This window comes from Mesocricetus auratus, unplaced genomic scaffold (assembly GCF_017639785.1).
Source record: "Mesocricetus auratus isolate SY011 unplaced genomic scaffold, BCM_Maur_2.0 Super-Scaffold_100011, whole genome shotgun sequence".
Lineage (NCBI taxonomy): Eukaryota > Metazoa > Chordata > Mammalia > Rodentia > Cricetidae > Mesocricetus > Mesocricetus auratus.
Window position 1 is genome coordinate 28726527 of NW_024429195.1, and position 21826 is coordinate 28748352.

Below are 21826 nucleotides of genomic sequence, written 5' to 3' on the forward strand. Positions count from 1 at the left end.
TCTTAGCTCAACCCTGCCGAACCTGGGCCTACACAGGCAAAGGTGGCTCAAAACGCCGAAATCTTTGTACGTCCGTGCCCACTTGACTCGGTATAGACCGGCAGATAGGGTCATAAAATGAATGGCCCCTCCGCGCTTTCGGTCACCTGAGCTGCCTGCCAATTAGAAAAACCTCCTCTAACCCGAACGCTGACCCAGAAGATGAGAAAGATTTACCACTTGCTTCCGGAGAGAAACAGACCAGCGCCCAGGAAGTCAGAACTATTCCCATTCTACCAAAATATAAAACAGAATTCATCCGGAACCGCACACAGAAAGAGTGCTCTGACTCGAGAAATCCCAACTTACCTGAGTACTCCCGTCTCCCCAAGAGAAGTCTCTTTAGTCAAAACAAGAAAGTCGAGTCGTCCATTATTTTCTAAAGGCCACAGAAGGAAAACATCCTCCCGCAGAATAACAATACTAGAGCTGGCCAGCATCCCTAGAAGAGAGAGGCTCTCCGCTGGTGTCACGGGCACATTTCCGGTAAAGTTTTTAATAGAAAATAACTATAAAAGACATGAACCTAATCCTGCAGTTCGAGCCATTTCTCTGTCTTTGGAAAGCTCTGTTGAGCTTATTTTAAATCTCCAGAGGCTGTGTACAGGCCTTTGGACATTATCCAGACTCTCACAGTAAAAGACAGAGTTTCTCCGATCTTTAAGGGGTCCATCTCCTAGACAGGGTCCCTAGGGAGAGGCAGTCAGACATCTTTCAAGTCAGGTCAAAAAACGAAGATAAGAACATGAAGTCAATATCCAAACTCAGGCCCAGGTGGACTCAGAAGCAAGGAAAAGCAGCAGGAAACAAACAAAAACAAAGCAAAAACCCCTACAGAGATGCAAATTATTCTGAAGTAACAGTGGGGTGGAGGTATGGGAGACTCATAAACTCAAGTCCTGGCTGAAAAAGTTCCAGGCAGAAGAAATTCCATGAAGAAAAAATATGAAGGCTTGTTTTTCAAAACTTTCCAAAAGCAAGAAATGGGGGATGGGGTTTCAGAGAGGAAATGCTTTCAATCACAACATAAAATAAATAGAGAAATAGAGAAATAATTATGTAAGAGATGTTAACTGGTAGTGATGAAGTCACGTCAGTGAGACCACAGTCAGTCCTCAGTCTCGGAACGGTCAGCTATAAACTGTGAGCAGTTGAGAAGTAAAACCTCGTGCACACAAAGGCACGGTTTAATTTCGCTCTTGTAATGGTTCTAAATGAAGACCCCATCACCAAGCAGTTCAGCAGTAGTCCTTGCGCCCCCCCAGCCCCCCAGGCGCTGATCATCTCCTTTCAATGTGAGAAAACCCAGTCAATGGAGCGTCTACAACAAAAGTTCTGAAAAGCTGAATGAATTGGGCTGTAATTACTACCCCCCAGCTTATCTCTTATTCATTCAATTTATATTATTGTGGAGGAATCTTACTCTCAAAATCATTCGATTACCATTTTACCTAGGGTCATGGAGGAACCTGTGACAAGGCAGAAATGCCCCCCCTCGCAGTGTTCAGGACAACAGGAGGAGAGGGGGCACCTTACACCCCGATTTACTGTGCCATTTCTAGAACTCAGAACACCCAGCCTGGTGCCTTCCATTTCAAATTTTTGCTTTTATTGCCAAACAAGAGTATGTACTCTCCCTAAGTTCAGAGCCTGACAGGGACTAGGAAATCCTGTGACTTCCCTATTTAGAAAGACAGCGGTTTTATAAAATGCCATTCAGTTTACCCCCACATCACAAACTCTAAAAGATCTTGCCAGACATGGTGATGAAATTAACATAAATTATTATGTTGTTTTTCCCTTTAAACCAAAAATAGTCCCTGAAATTGGGGGCGGGGGTGTGACTCTTTCCCTTGGCCCAGGACAACTGTTCATGAAATAAGTCAGCTTTGGAGTGCCAGGATTTCATACACTTTTCCATCTGAGATGTTACTGATGGACAGTCTCGGGAGATTTTCCTACTGCAAGAATGTGTCGCTTCCAGAAATAAGTACAGCTATTACATCCAAATCTACTAGCAGTCTAAATAATTAATTGAAGCATTGCTCTTTGACCTTGAAAAGTCCAGTAGGGACACATTTATAGTAATAATACCTCCGAATGAGCCCTTGTCAAATATTCATTTAGTGGTTAATGTGAGCCATTTTCCCCTGGGATGGTCTGTGATACCAGCTTTCCGGGATTGGCAAAGGAACCTTGTTAATCTACTCCTGCTCAGCAAAATATTTTAACACTCTTTAAGATATGGAGAGGGCGGGTGCGGGAGAAAAAAAATGTAGCAAGAACAGATTATATGTTCATCCTGTTACACATTTCCAGTCTGTGTATGAGGTCAAATCAACATTAAAATTCACCCTCTTGACTGGAATTTAAGTTTCTTTGACCAGAATAATAGTCCTAGGAATAAAGTGAACACCCAGTAATGGAAGTGGACCATTCCTGGGCAGAATCATGACTTTATCTCCCTTCTTAAAAATGAGATTATTCTTTAAAATTATTTGCTCATAAATATTAACCTAGGTATAAAATTATACATCTTGGGAACTGTTTTAACTCAAATGGACAATGTAAAAGAAAAAGTGTCATTTTCTTCAGCTAGAGTTTATCAAAAGCTTCTATATTTACAAAGAAAATACTTTGGCCTCTACTTTTAAACTATTTGCTTTGGAGATATGGGGCATCTCCTTTTTTTGAAGAATGATAAACATTTATGATTTCAACTCTCAAAAGTGCTCTTCTGTTTTGCAAAATATTTGAACCTGGGCATCCCTCCACAATGTTGGCTTGGGCCAGGTCTACTGAACCTTTTTCTTGTTCCTTTAAACTGGGAGGCTGAGTCGGGTCAATTATTGTGAAAAAAATATATGTACATATATATATATATCCCTAAGATATATTTATTTTCAAATATATACTTTCTATACTGTCCATTGGCTCGAATTCCGGGAATACATCCCCCTCTCCCCCAGCACGATCGTTTGGTTCTTTATTCAAAGTTTCTTTTATTCCTATGTGTGAGCAAGAACTGTCGAGCGTGCTCATTACCACGTGAATAATCCTATGTGCATCACAATGGCTGGCCAGGCTCGGGGAAATTCTTTCAGAGTTTCTGAATTAATTAGAGGGGAAAATGCCTAGCTTGGATTGGGAACTGAATAAATGTCCCTTCCCAGTACAACACAACCGTAAAACGAAAATAAATAAGTACCCACTGTACACCTGTGAGGCGATCGAGAAGAAATGTAAACACAGAAAACGAGACCTTGAGTTCTCCACAGAACATTAGCAGCTCCCCAAGAAAGAAAAGACTTCCATGCAAAAGAGGCGACGTAGGCCTAGAGGCTGAGAGAACCGGCTGTGGCCGGTACCCGGCTGCAGGGCAGAAAGCGCCGCAGGATCCTAACTTCTGCAGAGGTGCAGCGGGCGAATGCTCCAAACAGAAGCAAGGCTGAACTCCTAAGGACGCCCGATTCCTGGTTCTTGATGCATGTGGATAGAAGATGAGCGGAAATAGGAAGAAAAAAAAAAAAAAAAAAAGCCCGCCAGCGGCCTCGGATGCGCCAGAACCGCCGACTACCGCGGTTCCCAACTTTTCCGCTCCAGCCGAGGACCTCGCCAGCCTCTCTTTACTTTTCCTGGGGCAAAAGAAAACAGCAAATCCAATCTCGATTCCCCACCCTCTCTCCTCCCCTTCTCTCCACTACTGTAGTAAAACAGTTAACAGATCAAAAGCACAATCGTGTCCAAATGTGATCAGAGCGCACAAAGCGAAATATCTACCTCGGAGTCGGGAGCTTTCTTCTGTAATATGTCTGTTGCCTGGCTTCTCTTTTGCGTGTAGCCAGCTGCAGAGATTATCCGATTTGGGACTACAGGCTTGGACCCGCGCTGCCAAATTAAGAAGTGGAATCCGGGGTGGGGTGGGGGTGGGGGGAGAAAAAAAATAAAAAAGTCCATGATAAGTAAGGGAATTTTGCAAGCCGGTCTTCGCTTTTTCCCCTCGCCCCAAACAGGAAAACGTAGAGGAGAAAGTTTATGAAGTCAGGAAACAAAGACAGAAAACCACTTGTTTCCTTGCACAATAGCAGGGCTAGAGTCACCCAAGCACCTACCCGGCAGAACACTCGGCGTGTCTACTTTGTAATTATTCCGATACAAGAAGCATCATTTTCCCCTATAAACCACATTTCAAAGGGCCATTGTGTTGTAAAGAAAATGAAAACAAACCTAGCCAACCTGGCTCAGATTTGGCTCAATACCCCATCTGCTAAGCTACATGAAAATTTCAGAATCGACTCCTTCTGGCAACAAGTGGTACAAGCTAGCTTAAGCCCACATCGCGCTTATTCACGCTGCTTAGGAAAGGAGGGGGTGGACTTACAATATATGCCTCTAGTTCCTATTTTAGAAATGACAGCGCATTTCAGTTTCCCAGCCATCTTTTTCTTCTGCAGTTAATGCTAACAGGCATTGCTGGTAACGTCAAGCCTGGTGGCTCAGCACCGTATTCTAATTCCCCCAAGAAGTTACGTATAAGCATTGCTAGCTAAAGAAATGAAAGACTCAGGCATAATTTCAGTGTCCATATTTCAAAAATTTATTTATCTCAAACTGTGCATAATGGAGTAAAAACTTAAGTTGAAAATGTAGCTGTTATAAGGATGGTGATATTAGTTCAAATATATACATGGATTCTCGGCAGCCTGATTCCAATAACAGAGCCGAATCTTTTAAAATACAACTACGGAAAATAAAAGGGGGGGAACCTTAAAATATCACAATAAATTTACAGAAATATTACAAACCATAAGAAAATATTCCAAACACAGTAATTCCATATTCTTTTATCTGAACAAAATGGAAAGGTGGGATTGAACAAAAACTTTTATAAATTACCAACGATATCAACCTGCATGGACATTTTTTTTGCCTTTAACAGTAAGTTAAAAATTTAGTACAATCTAGAACATTTGCCCTTTTTAAACAAGACCAAGAAAATAGTCTTGCCAGTACTTGCTCTCAAGTTTTCCTTTTGTACAATTTTAAAACTAAAATGTTCAAATCCGAATAAACTTCTTTCTTCCTTGTTTGTAACGGTCCTAAATTTAAGCTGCAGAATCAAAACCCAGCAAGAACCCTTTCCTCGAAAAATATTGGCAAATTCTCAGCTTATAAACAATGGACATTTGATTGCCATGTTTATCTCGATAAATACTGTACAAAAGTTTGCTTGCAAATATTAAAACTTTTTTCGTCGCTCGGAGTCTAGCTCTAAATATTACTGGTAAAGACTTTTGCAAACTCCCTGCGAAGCGCCTAACGTACCACTAGAACTTTTAAAAAAAAGTTTTGCGTAGTTTCTTTCTCCAGATCTATACATGGTCCGATTCCCCCACCCTCCCCTCCGCACTCGGGTTTTCTCTGTACAAAAATAGTCCCCCAAAAAGAAGTCCCAAAATCTCTCATAAAAGTTTTCTAGTCGGCAACACGGTTTTTGCGTTAATTTGGATGGGATTGGTGGTCTTTTCCGCAGCTGTCATTTGGCTGCGGGTAATGAGATTTTTCTTCTTCCTTTGACCATAACAGATTTTTCTTAGTCTCCTCTTCTGAACCCTTCCCAATTCCCTTGTTTCTCTTTGAAAATCTCTCCCCTTCTCAGTTCGCGGTCCGGCCCTCACATGTGCGACAGGGGGAGTGTGCCGTTTATGGCCGTGCCGGGCACCGGGCCGCTCTGGTAGTGCTGGGCCATGTGCAGTCTACTGGGAGCCGCGGGCTCCGGCACCTCGGCGCCGGGGAGGTACATGCTGATCATGTCCCGGAGGTCCCCGGCCTGGCAGGGCGCCCTGGAGTGGGAGGAAGAGGTAACCACGGGGGGGCTGGAGCTGGCCTCGGACTTGACCACCGAGCCCATGGAGCCCAGCGCCATGCCGGGGGTGCCCTGCTGCGAGTAGGACATGCTGTAGGTGGGCGAGCCGTTCATGTAGGTCTGCGAGCTGGTCATGGAGTTGTACTGCAGGGCGCTGACGTCGTAGCGGTGCATGGGCTGCATCTGCGCCGCGCCGTGCGCGTTGAGGCCCGGGTGCTGCGGGTAGCCCAGCTGCTCCTGCATCATGCTGTAGCTGCCATTGCTCCAGCCGTTCATGTGCGCGTAGCTGTCCATGCGCTGGTTCACACCCGCTCCCAGGCCGGCGCCTACCCCAACCCCGCTCGCCATGCTGTTCCCGCCCGGGGCCAGCAGCCCTCCGGGAAGCGTGTACTTATCCTTCTTCATGAGCGTCTTGGTTTTCCGCCGCGGCCGGTATTTATAATCCGGGTGCTCCTTCATGTGCAGAGCTCGCAGCCGCTTGGCCTCGTCGATGAACGGCCGCTTCTCGGTCTCCGACAAAAGTTTCCACTCGGCGCCGAGGCGCTTGCTGATCTCCGAGTTGTGCATCTTGGGGTTCTCCTGGGCCATCTTACGCCGCTGCCCCCGGGACCACACCATGAAGGCGTTCATGGGCCTCTTGACGCGGTCCGGGCTGTTCTTCTGGTTGCCGCCGGTCGCTGCCGCCGTGGCGTTACCTCCTCCGCCGCCGCCCCCCGAAGCTTGCTGCGGGCCCGGCGGCTTCAGCTCCGTCTCCATCATGTTATACATGCGGGCGCTGGGCGCGGGCGCGGCCCGCCGGCGGCCGCCGACCCTCGGCCCGGCCGGGACTGCGGGGGCCGCGCGCGGGGGCCGGGCTGCAGGGGCCGCGGGCGGGGGCGTCGGCGTGCACGGCCTGAGCGGAGATCGGGCGGAGAACAGTTGGGGGGAAGCGGAGCTCGAGACGGGCGAAGTGCAATTGGGATGAAAAAGCAGGCGCTCTCCTCCTCGGGCCGCCGCGATTGTTGTGATTAGTTTTTGGAAAGGCTTAAGCCTCGGGCTCCAAACTTCTCTCCTTTCTTTCTCTCTCCTCTTCTTTCTCCCAGCCCTAGTCTTAAAGAGGCAGCAAAGTACTTTTCCCTTTTTGCAAACACTCTCTTCTCTGCCTTGACAACTCCTGATACTTTTTTGAACAAGTTAATAGACAACCATCCATGTGATGGGGGCTGTCAGGGAATAAATGGGTTTCCGGCGGCCAATCAGCGAGCGCCGGCTCCTGCGCCGGAGCCCAGCCTCGCCAGAGGGTTTTGCATGAAAGGGGGCGGGGCCTGCCGCGCCGCCGAGCCGAGCCCAGCAGAGCGCTGTGCCCCGAGCGGCGCGGGGGAGGCGGGCCCGCAGCCTGCAGCCGGCCGCGGGGGAACCTTTGTATCCCCCTTCCTCAGCAACAGGTCACGGCGCACGCCTGTTCGAAGGAAGTGGGTAAACAGCACCAAGACGACAGCTCCTTCCCCCCTTGCTACGGAATATTGGCTCCCCTCCTGGGTACATAAGGGAGGATGGGGCGCGGGGAGCCGGGGCCAGGGTGGGGCAGGGCCCATGGGTGGTTCAGGGCGACCGTCCAACTAGTATTTCAGGAAGCTGGCAGGGCCGGAGGTGGTGTGCCATTGTTCCTCCGCTCATCCACGGCACTGCTCTCGGTTCCAGCCCCTCTTCCTACCTTGGTGCCAACACCCACTCACCCCCTGGTCTCACAGTACTGACTGAAGTTAGCCCCAAGCCTCGGGCCCCAGTACCCTCCTGGCTTCCACGTCATCCGCTCGGCTCCCAAACACGAGTCCTGCCTATGTGGCCCACTGCTGAGCAGAGCTAGGGAACAGGCCTTGTTCCCAGTCTTCTAGCCTGACTCAGGTGTGCTTTAAGGAGCCGCAGCACGTGTCCTCAACCCCAGCTCCCTCCTACACCAGTGTGTCCCATCCAGAGAGTGCAAAGGCAAAGCTTCAACTCCCCTCTCACTCTCTTTCTAACCCCCAGCCCCCCCGCGTGCGCGCGCGCGCACACACACACACACACACACACACACACACACACACACGAGGATTTCAGTGGTGGCAGTTTCAGATGAGAGCCCGGGGAGGAAAGAATCAACAGAAAGAGACTCCAGAGTGCAGCGATGGGGGGAGGGTCACACAACTTCCTGGCATCCTACCGCGAGGCACTGAGGTGGCATTTGGGCTGTGCTCACAAACTCCCTCCCACGCAGCGTTCCCAGGATGGGAGCTGCGCTGCCCGCATTGCCCCTGCTCACTGGCACGGTGGTAGCCGTGAAGGCCCGGCCGAGTTGGTCTAGGGCTGGGAAGCACTGGGGCCTGGGAGGCGCGCGGGGTTCAGAGGTACAGGTGCAAGCCAAGAGCGTAGGGCTGAGGCCTGCGGAACCCCGGGAGCCCGGCCCCAGCAAGCCCAGGCCGCCGGAGGATGGGCCGGGGGCGGGGGTAGGGGCTCAAGAATCTTGCACGCCCAAGACCCGAGAGGGTAATTTTAGCCGATCTCCCATTGTCCAGACGTAAAGATTTCAATCGGCAGGCGCTCAAAAAGCCCAGAGCCACCGCACCACGTCCGTTACAAATAGGTAGTTTTGTTTCTCTTGTTGTCGCTACACGGAGTCAAACAAAGCCCGGTCTAAGTTTCCTTCCACTCTTGTTGGAACCTTTGTGGCTAAAATGCACTTGGGTACAAAAGGGGGGAGAGACCGAAAAAAAAAAGTCCTGATGCCATTTTTTTCTTTTTAAATAAAGAGCTTAAACCATCAGGGTTACTTTTTTTTTCCCCTGCAATTCTCTCAGCCCCTCCTCCCCTTAACCATCCCAACTGGGCCTAAAGAAAGTGTTCAGAAGGGTATCTGCCGGCCACGCTCCGCGCACATTGTCCTCACAAACTGTTTATTCTTCCCACCTCGTCTCTCCCCAACCCCCACGTCTCCAACCCTCATCCTCCCAGACTTGGCGGTTATTGTCACACTCGAGCTAAATATGCTCACTTTACACCCAGAAAAGTTGTGGCAAGGAATTTTTGCAAACTTGAAATAAATAATTTCTTTTCTACTCCACTCTCTGCTTGTCCTAGATGCTCCTTAAATTTTGGCTGCTTTGGATCCTGGGGACCCGGAAAGGACTTATAGAAACGCGTAAATATTTGGGACTCTTCAAATTAAAGCATTGTTTTCAGCTTAATAGGGGTGTACTATTATGCTCAACACGAATCTCAGGAGACTACAGAAAAGGTTGAGCTGGGGAAGGCAGTCACCGACTTTTCAGCACGCCTAGTTTCTGGGATGTGGCTGCTGCGCCCCCTGCTGGTATATTCGCTTTTCCAAGACTGCTTTTACCTTTAAAAAGAAGGTGTGTAGAAATAATTAAAGTAAAAAAAAATGAGGCGGATGGAAGATCAAACTAATTACGCATAATCTAAACAAAAGAAAAGTTAACATATCATATAAGCCGTGGGACAAAATCATAAGAATCAAATTTAATTTGCTTAACTTGGAGATGTACATAGAACCGCCAGATGAAGTGGAAGGTTAAACCAGGGGAAAATAGGTACAAATTATGAGATTCAACATATGAATGAATTATGATTGTCCGCGCGCCACGAAGGGCAGGCGGAGCACGCACTTTGTGATTGTGTGTGTATCGGTAGGCGCTTAATAGCGTTATTCTGAAAACTTAAAAAAGCTTATGGATAATTAACTTTTAAGAAAGAAAAACAACGAATTGATGTGGACAACGGTGGTGTATATTTATTAAGATAAATATTAATAATGGATGATGATAAAAGAACATCTTTTTAAAAATATTGATCGCTTTCTTTCAAGGGTAGTAGTAAGAAGCATGCCCCTCCCCCGCCCCCGCATCGGGATGATGTGCGACTCCCAGAGACACGTGTTTGCACCTGAACTCTATAATAACGTACTTAAAGGGGGTAAGGGTTCTGGCTAGGTCTTTTGTTAATTGCTCTATCATATGAATAAACTATGGGAGTGCATTACAATCGTGTTATCATTTGTAGTTTTTATTTACAGCTTTATTTTAATTAAGCTTGCTGTACTTAGACTTATCAAGGCAATAAACTGACTGGCTGGTGTTTATGCATAATAATGTACAATGAAAATAAGATTAAAGAAGATGGTTACAGCAAAAACCAGTTGTAGTTCATATTTTTAGAACATATGCACTGAAAAAAAATTAGATCACCGGCCACCCGACTTCAATCCAGCACCATCATAGTCCCCTAAGTATAATAACTCTAACAGCTCCAGCCCATGACAGAGGCAAGTCTCTTTTGGGTTATAATAGCTGACTACAGTACCAGCAACAATACACTATTGACTAGCAGACAATCAGAAAAAGACTTGGAACAGGGTGCTTCATCCTCCGGGGAATTTAAAATGTTGCCACTGGCATAGTTTATGAAAATGGGAAGAGCTTCATCTAAAGAGAACGTAACAAACACTTCCCTTCCACGGGCAGCAGAAAGTTATACACTTTTAGACCAGCATTAGTGATTAGCATATGCCTGGAGTAATCAGATTTTATTTTGCTCTGCTATTGGCCCTAGCCAGAAGCCTTAACTGCTAAGTGTAACCCAATTTTATTTACAATCTTTTACACCAGTTTTTCCTCTTCGAAACGCTCCCTATCCTTCCTCAAGTATTATATCTGAAGCCAACTGACAATTTAGTGGAGGTGCGGACTGTAGACTTATTTTTTTCTTCTTAGTGGCAAATAGAGGTTTAAGTTGCAGTAATTAGTGGGAACTAGCCAAGCATCTTACTATTATGATGCTTGTTAAAAACGCTTCGCTCCTGCATCTGCATTTGAGTGGGTCCCCTCCTCTCCTAATCTCCTTATGGAAATGAAGGCGAACGGCAGGGGACCTGCAGCGTCTGGGAGAATGCCCTTGTTAACTGGAATTTCTCAGCATTGCTAATTAGCAGAGTTTGACGACCACCAGTATTGGGGGAAAGCTCTGTTTAACCACTCGCCAACCATTCCGAGGAAGAGCAGACTAATTTTATTTTGTAATTAAAATCTGAAAAGGGCCCTATTTGACAGTTAGGGCTATGAGAGTTTTATCTCCCCGAGAAATAATTACTGCCTTGATAACTCAATTTTCTGAAAAATGTCAACTGTGGGCTCCAAAAGTTTTAATTTCATTACATAAGGAAAAGAAGCAAGAAAAATACGAGAAAATGTACAGAAAGGCTTTCTAATTCTGGAACTGGTTAAATATATGAGGAGCCAGCTCTAACTAAACGAAGTGCTCCCCCTCCTCTTTTCGTTATGTTCCTCATTCCTCTAAATGCTAACCTTCTAACCACCTCTTGTAGACATGGCCATATCAGGGATCCTTCTGCAGTGAGGGAAATGACGTCGGAGCCTGGTATTCAAGAGGCAAATAAAGTGAAGTCCAGGAGCTGTAGGAAAGTTTGTGATTTTAGAAGCCAGAGACACAGAGAGTATTGCACCCAAGACTTACGGAAGGGCTGAAGAATCTGACAAGGTGAGATTCTATTTATCTACCCCCAAATACTACAGGACAACAGAGAGTTATGTATAGCAAGGACCCTGGCATATGCTACTCTATAATATGCTTTCCTCTGCCCTCTAAGTCACAAACAATGCCCAGTCGCTCCAGTTGGCAGGTGGGGTACCACTCATCTTCCAGAGGGACCAGAGCTTTAAGATTTAAGAAACACACGTGAATGAAGATAAAGGAAAGCATTTAGAAAGGTTATTTTCCAAATAAACAAATAAGAGTATAAAATCATATACTTTCTGAAAAATAATGAACAAGAAATATGCTAGAAATGTTAGGGTACAGAGAGCTGGGGTAAGAATTAGAAAATAAATTGCATCACTGTGAAACGTCCTCTACGAAGAAGCTTCCCTCAACTCGAAAGCTCATAGGGATACCTTAGTGTTTACAGTATGACTTTGGGAATAATGGATGCTCTTTCATTTGTGGCTTACGCATCCTATCTTCCTATGTTACATTTGTTAGATTTCGGAAGCGTGAAAGATTATTGGCAGGGACCATTACCCCCTTTCAAGATGTCATGAAGAACAACCACAAACTTCTACCCCTTTCTATGTACCATATGGGTACAAGGTAGACTGGCGATTTAAAGTTGCTTAGTCATATCCTTTTCTTCTTGTGTGTGCCTTTAATTTTCAGAAGTGGTATTATACACAACAAATGGACAAGGGGCTGTCAGAGCCCAGACCCAATTTTACCAAATAATTTCACTCAAGAGCTGCAAGGACCCTTGAAAGCTGAGGAATGCAGGTCTGCTTGCTTGCTGCCCATTGTACTCATTCCTTTGCATCTAATGCTCACTGATGAAGTAAATACATTTTTAAAAAGAGTTTAGCAATTAGAAACTTAATATATTTTCCTCTTGCTTTGAACTATATTATTCCCCCATCACTTTTTTTTTAGTCTTCTGGGCTGTATGTAAAACAATATGATTTACAATGTTTCATATATTTCTATATCTTTCATATATTCCAGATCAATTATTTTCTGGATAAAGTATTCACACTTCACTGTTTTCATTCTTTGAATTACCAGCCAGGGATTCTGCTCCCACAACTGCGGTTGCTGTCTAGGGGGAAATGCAGTTTGCCCACTAAATGATCTAATTGCTTTAAAACAGAAATTCCCGTTAAAGACAAACGGAGAACAGTTTGAGAAGCCACTGTTGGTTTTCAATTGCACTTCTGATTGTAAAAATCAGGAGAGAGAGAGAGAGAGAGAGCACCAGAGAGTCCAAATACTGCAGAGAGTCCTTAGTCCCTTTGCACTCCCAAATCAATGCTTAGAAATATATCACACACCTGTTTGACAGACAACCTATTTGGGCAAATCACCCTGCCAAAGGCATATGGCCTTCTTTGTCCAGTGGCCATGGTTGTTTCCCCAATTTAAAGAAAAAGATGTTCATTTAAAATGTTCTAGCTGTAAGTATTTTATTTAGTTGTGACATCTATCAGAATAAAACAAACCCAAGCCTTCCTTCAGGCTTTTCTGACCCATGTTCAGTGACAACATTGCAGGCCAGTGACATGTGACTGCTGCAGCCAAGTCCAAGTGGCTGGAACTCTGTGCCTGGGTCTCGATCTTCTTCCTGGGGTGACCTCATATAACTTTCTGCTCTCTGTCACTCACAAGCTTCCTTTCTGGAAGCTCAACCCAATGCAACCCAAACACCAATAGAAAGCGATAAACCCGCAGAAAGCAAGGGTTTCAGGCACCACCGAGAGTAAGCCATGGGAAGGGGTTCCCCTTTGCTGCAAATGACTGGGAGTATGTTCATGGGAAAGGGAGAAAGCTTTCCACCTGTAGCATGATAAGAAGGTAAAGCAAATCTGTGTGAAGAAAATCACCCTACAGTCACCACCAGATCTAAAAGAAGCCATGGCCGCTTCTGGAAGGTTTGCCCACAGTGCTAGCAAACATGCTGTGAATCGGTGTGCCCCCATCCCTAGTGGGCTGGCATCCTTCAGGCCTTCTGTTGACACCAGGAGGCCGCTTCCAAAAGCTTTTCTAACCTCAAAAGCCATGCCTGAGAAGTCAGCCTTCCCTGAGGCCCACTCCAGCATCCCCTTCCAGACCAGGCTCAAGAGGAGAGCTGGGCTTCCAAACCCATCCTTGTGGAATTCTCAGATCGCTGGCCTGATAATCTTTAAAGACTCCTTCTGAGCTAGGGCTCCGACTTTTATCTCTCCTCCTACCCTTCTTGGCTTTTTGTTGGCGGTCCCCACTCCTTTTTCCTCTTACCACCCCCCCCCTTAATTTGGAGATCACTGACAAGCTGGACAGTAATGAGTCCTTCAGAAACTGTTATGATCTATGGTGACAGTCTCCACACCTAATTCACAGACTATTGACAAGCACCGTGGGCTCAATGGTGTCAAGTTGTACTTGTAGTATCTACACCCTTCAGCATCCCACGTAGCTCCTGGGCCCTGGTTCCGGGAGCCACAGCCTGGCAGTTTATTGAGAGATGATCATCTATCTGTACCCTGTTCCTTTTATCCTGGCCCATCTCTCCCTGGCTCTTTGTCTGGGACTTGGATTCCAGGAACTGAAGATTTTCTAGCGTTTAAAAAACGAACAAGAAGAGTAAACTTAGTAAACCTGGCTCTTATTAATGAGTCTTGCCCCCGCCCCATCTCCAAATAGCCTGCCCAACTCCAAACCACAAACCGTGCTTCTCAGCGTTCTAAGCTTGGGAGGTAAGGGGGTGGGGGGGAGAAAGGAAGGAAGGGTTGAGGACTTGGCCTGGGCTCAGTGAACCTAAGCTGAGTTGGCCCACCCGGCTGGCTGGCTCACAGGACTCACTACTTCACAAAGCAAGGCGCCCAGCCAACCCGCCCGGGCTCAAGCCTGGACGCGGCGACTACAGACCCACAGCGCCTGCCACGCCCCTAAAGGGTACAGTGCGGTTGGGGAGAACCGGCCGGCTGCCAGCCCGGGGAGGCTCTGCCTTCTCAACCCCTCTTTGGCCGCCTCCCTAGTCTCCAGAGGTGGAGGGGCCGCCTCCCCGCTGGCAGTCCTGCGGCGTGGGATTGGGGCAAGGACTGGGCCACCTGCGGCTGCAGAATCACAATGCAATCCAGTATCGATGGCGCGCCCAGGCCTGGCTCACCCCCTGGCTCAACTGCTTCTTGCTCAGCCAGGCTGTGCACTCTCCTCCGACCTTGCGAAGTTGGGGACTCGCGGGTCGCACGCCTGCCCCCGCTAATCTTTGCCTAAGTCTTCTGTCCTCACGATGGGAAGGGTCTCTCAATTTTTCCACACTTCCCAGTGGCGGTTGTCAACCCCTTTTGCAGTCTGCCTCCGAGGCAGGGTCTGTCTTGGTCTCTCTACTCCGCTGCTGCGCGCGGCGGGATGACTGAAGGGCTGGGACCCGGGGCGCCCGAGAAGCGTTCCCGAGTCTTCTCGGTGGGAGTGAGATCCCAAGGCTAGTCCCAGGTTGGGATTTTCCTAACCAGGCCTACCCTCTTCTTGGAGTAAGGGCTGAGGGTGCCAAGGCAGCGGCTCCTGTTTGCCTATCTTTTCGCCAGACTGCCGGGTAGGTAGGGACTTCTCAAAAGCTGGCTTTTTCCCCCCTCCTCCGAGATCCGATCCCGGGATCAGACGAGAGGCATATCATCGCGAGGAGCAACGCCTTTAAAAACCACCTCGGATCCTCTAATCTGCAGGAGGAATAAACAGATCCTCAACAGCAGACTTGCAGAGATACCGCATTAAATGTGCAGAAAGCCATTCTGATAGGAAAAAATTAAGCTAGTTTCGGATAGCAAGCTCTAACCTTACGGTTAAAAGTTAAAACGGCAAACATGTCCTCGAAGTAGGAAACGGTCATTTTGTTTTAGTAGCACTTAATGGGTTTCCTTTTGATTTTAAACTAAACAAACTAACATTTTCTGCATTGTTGGAATCTAGAGTCTATGTTCTTTTTGTGGTCAGTCTTTCTGAATTGATCACAAGGCTACTCCCTTTACCTACTCGGTGACAAAAGTTACAACTCTTTCTAACACAAACAGGTTTGGAAGTATATATGAAAAAACTGTTTCCAGTATAACTTGGATTCCTGACCAATAAAATTTATCACAGACTAAGCTCCCCCGAAATTCTACACTGAGATAAAAGTCGAAAAGATGTAAGACACCTGTTTGTCAGACAATAGCTGGGAATTATCCGATTGCCAGGAGGGAAAAGTTTTATCGAGATTGGTTCCAGGGGAGGCAAATACTCGAAGGAGAGACTGGACTTTTAATTATATTGTGGAATTAATAATCAAATGTAAGCGAGTTGCTTCATTCATTAGAGACCCCAAGCACTTTACTTGCCAGATCTCGGATCTGAACCGCGGTTGGCGTTTCAGCGAAGCACTCTCCGCTTTAGTCTTGTTTTGTGAAAAGCGGGCGAGCGGCAGAAGCAGTTTTCATTTTGTTTCTCGGTGGCACCGCCGCATAACCTCTAAAAGAGGACCTAGAACCAGACCAGGGCGGGGGAAACTGCGGTGTAAGGAGGAATGTATTTTTTTTTTTTTTGGAAACAGAATTGGAAAGAATAGATCTTTAGTTTTTGTTGAATTATAGTTATCTTTTAAGGGTATAAAAACTTGTCTCCTCATCCCTACCCCGCCCCCCTTTGAGGGCAATAAAAAGTTTTCTCTAACCCCAGGGCAAGGGGCTAAAAGCAGGTTCGGGGAGGGCGCTGTGCATATCCCACTGCGTCCAATAGGGGGCGCTGGCATGAGACAGCCGAGTCGCTTCTCAATAGAGCTGCGCCTGGTCCGACCGTGACAGCCGCTGGAGGGGTCGAGCGTAGAGCTTTCGTCTTCGCGGATAAAAAGAGATTAAAGGCTAATTTTTCTTTTTGGTGTGTGTGTGTGTGTGTGTGTGGTGTGGTGTGTAGAGAGCGTATCAGTTTTAACCAACTACAAAAATGTAGCACTTTGATGTTATAAAGAAACTCCTATGGGTTTTAAAATTATAAGGTTTCTGAGCCAATACACAGCTACAGTGTGTGTAGGGAAATTATTTAATTAAAAATATATTTTCCATACGTTCACACGATCCTTTAGAAAGTACTTTAAAAGCTGACGCTCATCTTTTTGGCTGGCCTGTTAACCCTGCTCCGACTTTCAAATACTTTTAGCTGTGTCGAAGGCCCTTCTGTTCATTCCAACGGGGGAGAAAGAGACCCAAATATTTAAATCCCCCGCTAAACAGTTACTGAACTGCTTCCTTCCCCTACTTCCTTTAAACAGGGGCAGTTATGTGACAGACTCGGTTTTTACCTTGTTGATTTCTCAAAGCCAAGTATACATGACAAAAAGCAATTCTAATAAAAAAAAAAAAACCAAACCTGGTGTTGGACCACATAACTATCATAGTACAAGGAGAAATCTAAATAAAATTGTAACCCACCCCCCCACCCAACTTAAAAAAAAAAAGACTACCCTTCACCTGGATTTAAATAGCGTGTCTTTAATTACAGCGGCGGGGGTTGCCCGAGGCTGGAATGAAATTAGCAGTCATTACCGTCCTCTAACTCCGTGGTGCTTTGATCAGCACTAGATTAGTTTTCCAGTCCTAACAAAGGCTCTACAGCAAGCAGTGGGCTGTAAATAAGACCGCGCGACCTGCCCTCAACACCTTTTCTCTTGTCAATCATAGCTCTATCATTCAGCCCGAGATTAACCTTTAGCTACCAAAATTTTAAATAAAAAAAAAAAGAAGAAAAATAAAGAAGAGGAGGAGAAAGAAGGGAGAGGAGCAGAGGCGTAGGTACAGGCCCCTGACCACTGCACGCTTGGGTGGCAGAGGTCCCCAGGAGCCTGCTTGAACTGCGGTGATGGGCGAGTGTCCGGATGCAGGATCCACACACTGGCCTTCCCGACCACACTTCTCGGGCAGACAGGCAGGCCCTCCCCCAGCACCGCTCATCCCCGACTGCACGACTCCACCAGCCAGCACCCTCTCCTCGGCTTGGAGGGAGAACGTGGGTCGAAATCACGTGCACTAAGTTTCTGGGCTGAAAAATACCTATCTCTTCTACTTCGTGCAGAGAAGAACAAATCAAAACAAAACAAACAAACAACAACAACAACAACAAAAAACCAACCAAACAACAACAAAAACCCCGCCGCTGCGGCTGCGGCAAAACCCTTTCTCGAGCGTGGGATGGCGAAGACAGCGTTGTCCTATTGTCATTAGAGGGCGCCAGAGAGCAACCCACCGCCCTACCCGTCCTTCCTCAGCCCTCCCAGCTCCCTGTCTCATCAGCCTGTCATTCCCTCTCAGGTAATATTTCTTGATGATCCTGCCCCCTTGCGTTCCCATCTCCCTCTATTCCAGTTGCATAAAGAACGAGGGTTCGCCATGCCCCTTGCATGGTTTTTTTTTTTTAATGCAAGCTCCCTCTCACCCCAATTACCGGCCCCCCTCCCACAGTCCCGACGGCGACTGAAGTGAGCCCTTCAGGAAGCGTACCTTTCATGGCAAGTCACAGTGGTCTGCTCAGGGCTCTTTGTAGGCGAGCAATGCTAGAGTTTCACAATTTTAAGATGGAAGCCCGAAAATTTTCATTATTGGATTTATCTATGGGGACACACGGACCTGTTTCTGAGTTTTCACTTAAAAGGAAACACACACACCCCTTTCAAGCCACCTTGATTGCGTTCAGACCTAAAACTAACTGCTCAGAAGAGAATAAAGTGCCATCTCTATTCTGCATTTGTTAAAGAGATCTTAATTAGCATTTAATTCCCAAACTTAACACCTTCAGGCTTAAATCGGCCTGTGTAAAAAAAAAAAAAAAAAAAAAAACTGCCACACAGGGTGTTTAGCCAGATCTCTTAAAGGTCACACATGCACAAAAGGGGTCAGAAAGAGAGGGGAAGAAAGTGGGTGAATGAGTGAGTGAGTGAGTGAGTGAGTGTTGGGGGTGGGGAGACAGAGCTAGCCTTGAATGTCAAAGTTGGGTTGCCAGCTACTTACGGGTCCATGCCAGATCAGGGTGTTGTCTTGGAGCAGTTTGATTGGCAGGTAAAAAAAGCACTGAACGAGAGGGCTCCCGGAGACTCTTGTCAGCCCAAGCTGGATCACTCCTCACCGGACCGAACGAGTTGAAGGAGCTCGCACTTCCCCTCTTCCTCCATCCAAGGCACGGAGAATCCATTTCGGCTTTTCTTCCACCGGTGTCTTCCAGCCTTACCCGCGCGCTTCACACCAGCCTCCAAGACCTAGCCTAGCTTTGCCTCTGCAATCCCCTGCAACAAGAAAAATCGTTTATGGCTTAAAACCCCAAATGGCTGATTTTTTAAAAGAGAGAGAGAGGGAGAGGGAGAGAGAGAGGAGAGAGAGGGTGAGGGGGAGAGAGAGGGGGAGCGGGAAGAATGCACCCAGAGAACAACAAAAAGTCAGTTATCCTAACACTGCTCTGTCCCCCACCGTACAGAAGAATAAAAAAAAAAACAAGCTTTATGTTTTTCAGTGGGTATTCAAAGATAATTTGATGCCATTGTTTCTGCTACAGATGGTTCTTTTAAATACAATAACACAGCTCTTTGTGCAGGCTACTCACAATAAAATCCAAAGCGTTCCCCTGAATAACCATTTTGTTCTCTCTTGTATGGGGCCAACAAAAGATGCCGTGAGGTAATGGGTTCTGTTTATTGAAGCCATAGAATAGGGGTTTGATAAAGATTTTTTTTTTAAAGCAGAAGACCTTGGAAGGTTGGGCTGATCTCTTCATATTTTTTGATTAAAATATTTGTCCAATACATTATTCCTTGGTGCAGCTGCAAGCTTCCTCCTCAATTCTTAATCAGCCCAAACATCTGTCTCTTGGAGGCTGTAAAAATCTGCAATTGTATCAGTCATGCAGTAACCTCATCAAACCCTAAGTCTTCAGGCTCAGTACAGGCTGGAAGGCAAGGCAGTTGCAATTGCATTTGGGTGAAAGGAGGACCGGAATGCGGAGACAGGCAAACCCAGCTCCAGCGACTTAAGGGAAGGAGGCTTTCCATGCCCCCGACTGGCTGGCCATGCTGCCAGATGCTTTGACACATGCTTATCAGTGAGGACTTCTTCCCTCCCGAGGTGCCCCCCCCCCGCCCTGCAAGCGCAGGCTGCCATGTGCACAGGAGGGGCAGGGCAAGGCATGTTTTCTTTCTGTCTGGCCTTCCTCTCTGTTAGCCTGAAAATCCTAGACTGGCGACCTGGGTGCAGTAGAACCCGTTTAAAGGTCTGTTTCTAGCGCTCACGATCCCACTCTTAGGGCTCTCTGATTTAACCCTAGCTACTTGGGAATGTGCAGGGTCTGAGGCCTGGACTGATGGCCAACCTCCAGCTTGGGTGCCTCACACTCCCAGCGCCTCAAGCTCTCAGTGGCTCTTACTTAAGCTAACCTGCTCCCCTTCTTTCAGTTCTGTTTCCGCCCACTCAGGAAATCCAACCTCTAAACTCGAGGAGTGTCTGAGGAAGCCCACAGAGCTCCCACGTGGGGTAGGGGGGGCGCTGCAGAGACGTGCTTAGTGTTTGGCTGCTCTGTCTACCTTTCTAGAGACATGGATGCTTTTGTCCTTCAACCTGCAAGAGCCCAGAGGGACTGGTACTCACTTCCCTGACTTCTGCTGTCTGTGGTTATTGGGGCAAGACACTCTTCTGAGAAAATGCTTTTCATCTTAAAAACAAGTTTTTGATGAATCTTCCAAATCCCCTCCCCCCAGTTATTATTCTTTTTCTTCCCCCACACCTCCAAAATAAAAGACAAACATTCAAATGAATCCCTTGGCACAATTGATATCATTGTCTCTTTTTTCCCCTTTTGGAAGCAATTCTGCTATTGGTTTACAAATGGCCATCTCACAAGGGATTTGGGGAGGATGGTTACTTAAACACTAGAAACAAACAGAACCTTGCAAGCAAATCATTCCAGGGGTTATTTTTCAATGATTTAAATTCTAAATTATTTCTTTATTTTGAGACAGAGTCTCACAATGTAGCCTCGTTGGCCTGGAATTCACTATGTAGACCAGGCTGCTCTTGTTACTCCTGCCTCCTGAGTGCCACCACATTAGAGGGATACACCACTACACCCCGCTTAAATTATTGTATACATTGTTGAGATAAACAGCCTTGTATAAATCTGAAAAGAATGAAAATTGGAGCAGTACTTTAAAAGGTTAGACATTTCTTAAGACTGGTTGAAAAACAGTGAGTCCCAGCTGGTACCATGGCAGCTGAATGGTAAAGCCCTCACCTAGCATGCAAGGTTTTAGGATCAATCCCCAGTACAGCCAACAAGAAAAGACAATGAGTGTTTGAGGTGGGAGGGACCTTTAGGATTGGCTAATGAATGTGTGCGTATTTTCTTGGGGCACTGTGGGAGAGGGTGGGGCACCATACAGTCAATAGGAACATTTCCAGTAACTGGGGATGAGGAAGGCAAGTGTGGAATGAATGCCCAAGTTGTCATAGCAACTAACTCTGGAAAGACATTGTACTTCTCTCCCTATGTTTTCACCATTTAGACTCAGGGGACATAGTCAAAGTCACCCTGCACCCCCCCACCCTGTCTTACATGGATTGCAGGAAGACTCAAGTCTATGGCCTCTCGACACTGAGAAATTTGGGATTGGACATGGGCTCAGGGTGAGACATTCTGTGTACCTTAGAATCTGTACCATCCCAGTCCAAGAAGTTTAAAATTAGCTGTCCCCTGTGCCCTCTAAGTGATCAAGAAGGTGTGTGTGTGTGTGATCTAAAGTCTCAAAAACCTTAATTGAAAGCCTTTGTACTCAACTAGAAAGATGACCAACACTGAGCTGTAGGAAATTTCCTGGCAAGGGACGGCCCAAGGGACTAAAACTCTGGAGCCTCTTGAAAGCCACTTAAGAAGGAAGGAAAGGGGGGGGGGGGAGGGCAGACCAGAAAAGATGGAGATGGAAGGGAGGGAGGGAGACAGCAAGAGAGGGTTTCTTTTCTTTCTTTCTTCTTCTTCTTCTTCTTCTTCTTCTTCTTCTTCTTCTTCTTTTCCAAGAAAGGGTTTCTCTGTAGCTTTTGGAGCCTGTCCTGGAACTCTCATTGTATACCAGGCTGGCCTGGAACTCACAGAGATCCACCTGACTCTACCTCCTGAGTGCTGGGATTAAAGGTGTACACCACCACCAGCTGATACAAGAGAGGGTTTCTACAGCAAAGGGGCCAACCTTTTACCTACCGCCCCCATGTTTGGAGCAAACACACCCTCCAGAAAGATGCTAGAGGTTTTCTGCATGGACAGACAGGTGCTTTGGGACCAAATCTGGGCTCCACAGGTCTGTAAGCATGGACTTGGGAATAATGGGTTGGGTGTTTTCAGAATGAG

General features: G+C 46.9%; 1 protein-coding gene and 1 long non-coding RNA gene across 2 annotated transcripts in view; both read right to left on the reverse strand.

Annotated features, from left to right (window-relative positions):
* Positions 1-21826, reverse strand: part of LOC121143211 — a 585525-nt gene that overhangs the window by 19681 nt on the left and 544018 nt on the right. Inside the window, exons 10-11 of the long non-coding RNA XR_005880399.1 lie at positions 18454-18725; positions 3820-3927 (exon numbers count right to left, since the gene is read on the reverse strand). This is a non-coding gene — a long non-coding RNA (uncharacterized LOC121143211). The remainder of the gene's footprint in view (positions 1-3819; positions 3928-18453; positions 18726-21826) is intronic.
* On the reverse strand, positions 4613-7077 carry Sox2 (SRY-box transcription factor 2). Its single transcript, XM_005069706.3, has one exon. It carries the CDS (start codon positions 6671-6673, stop codon positions 5714-5716), a length of 960 nt encoding a protein of 319 aa, XP_005069763.1. The 5' UTR covers positions 6674-7077; the 3' UTR covers positions 4613-5713.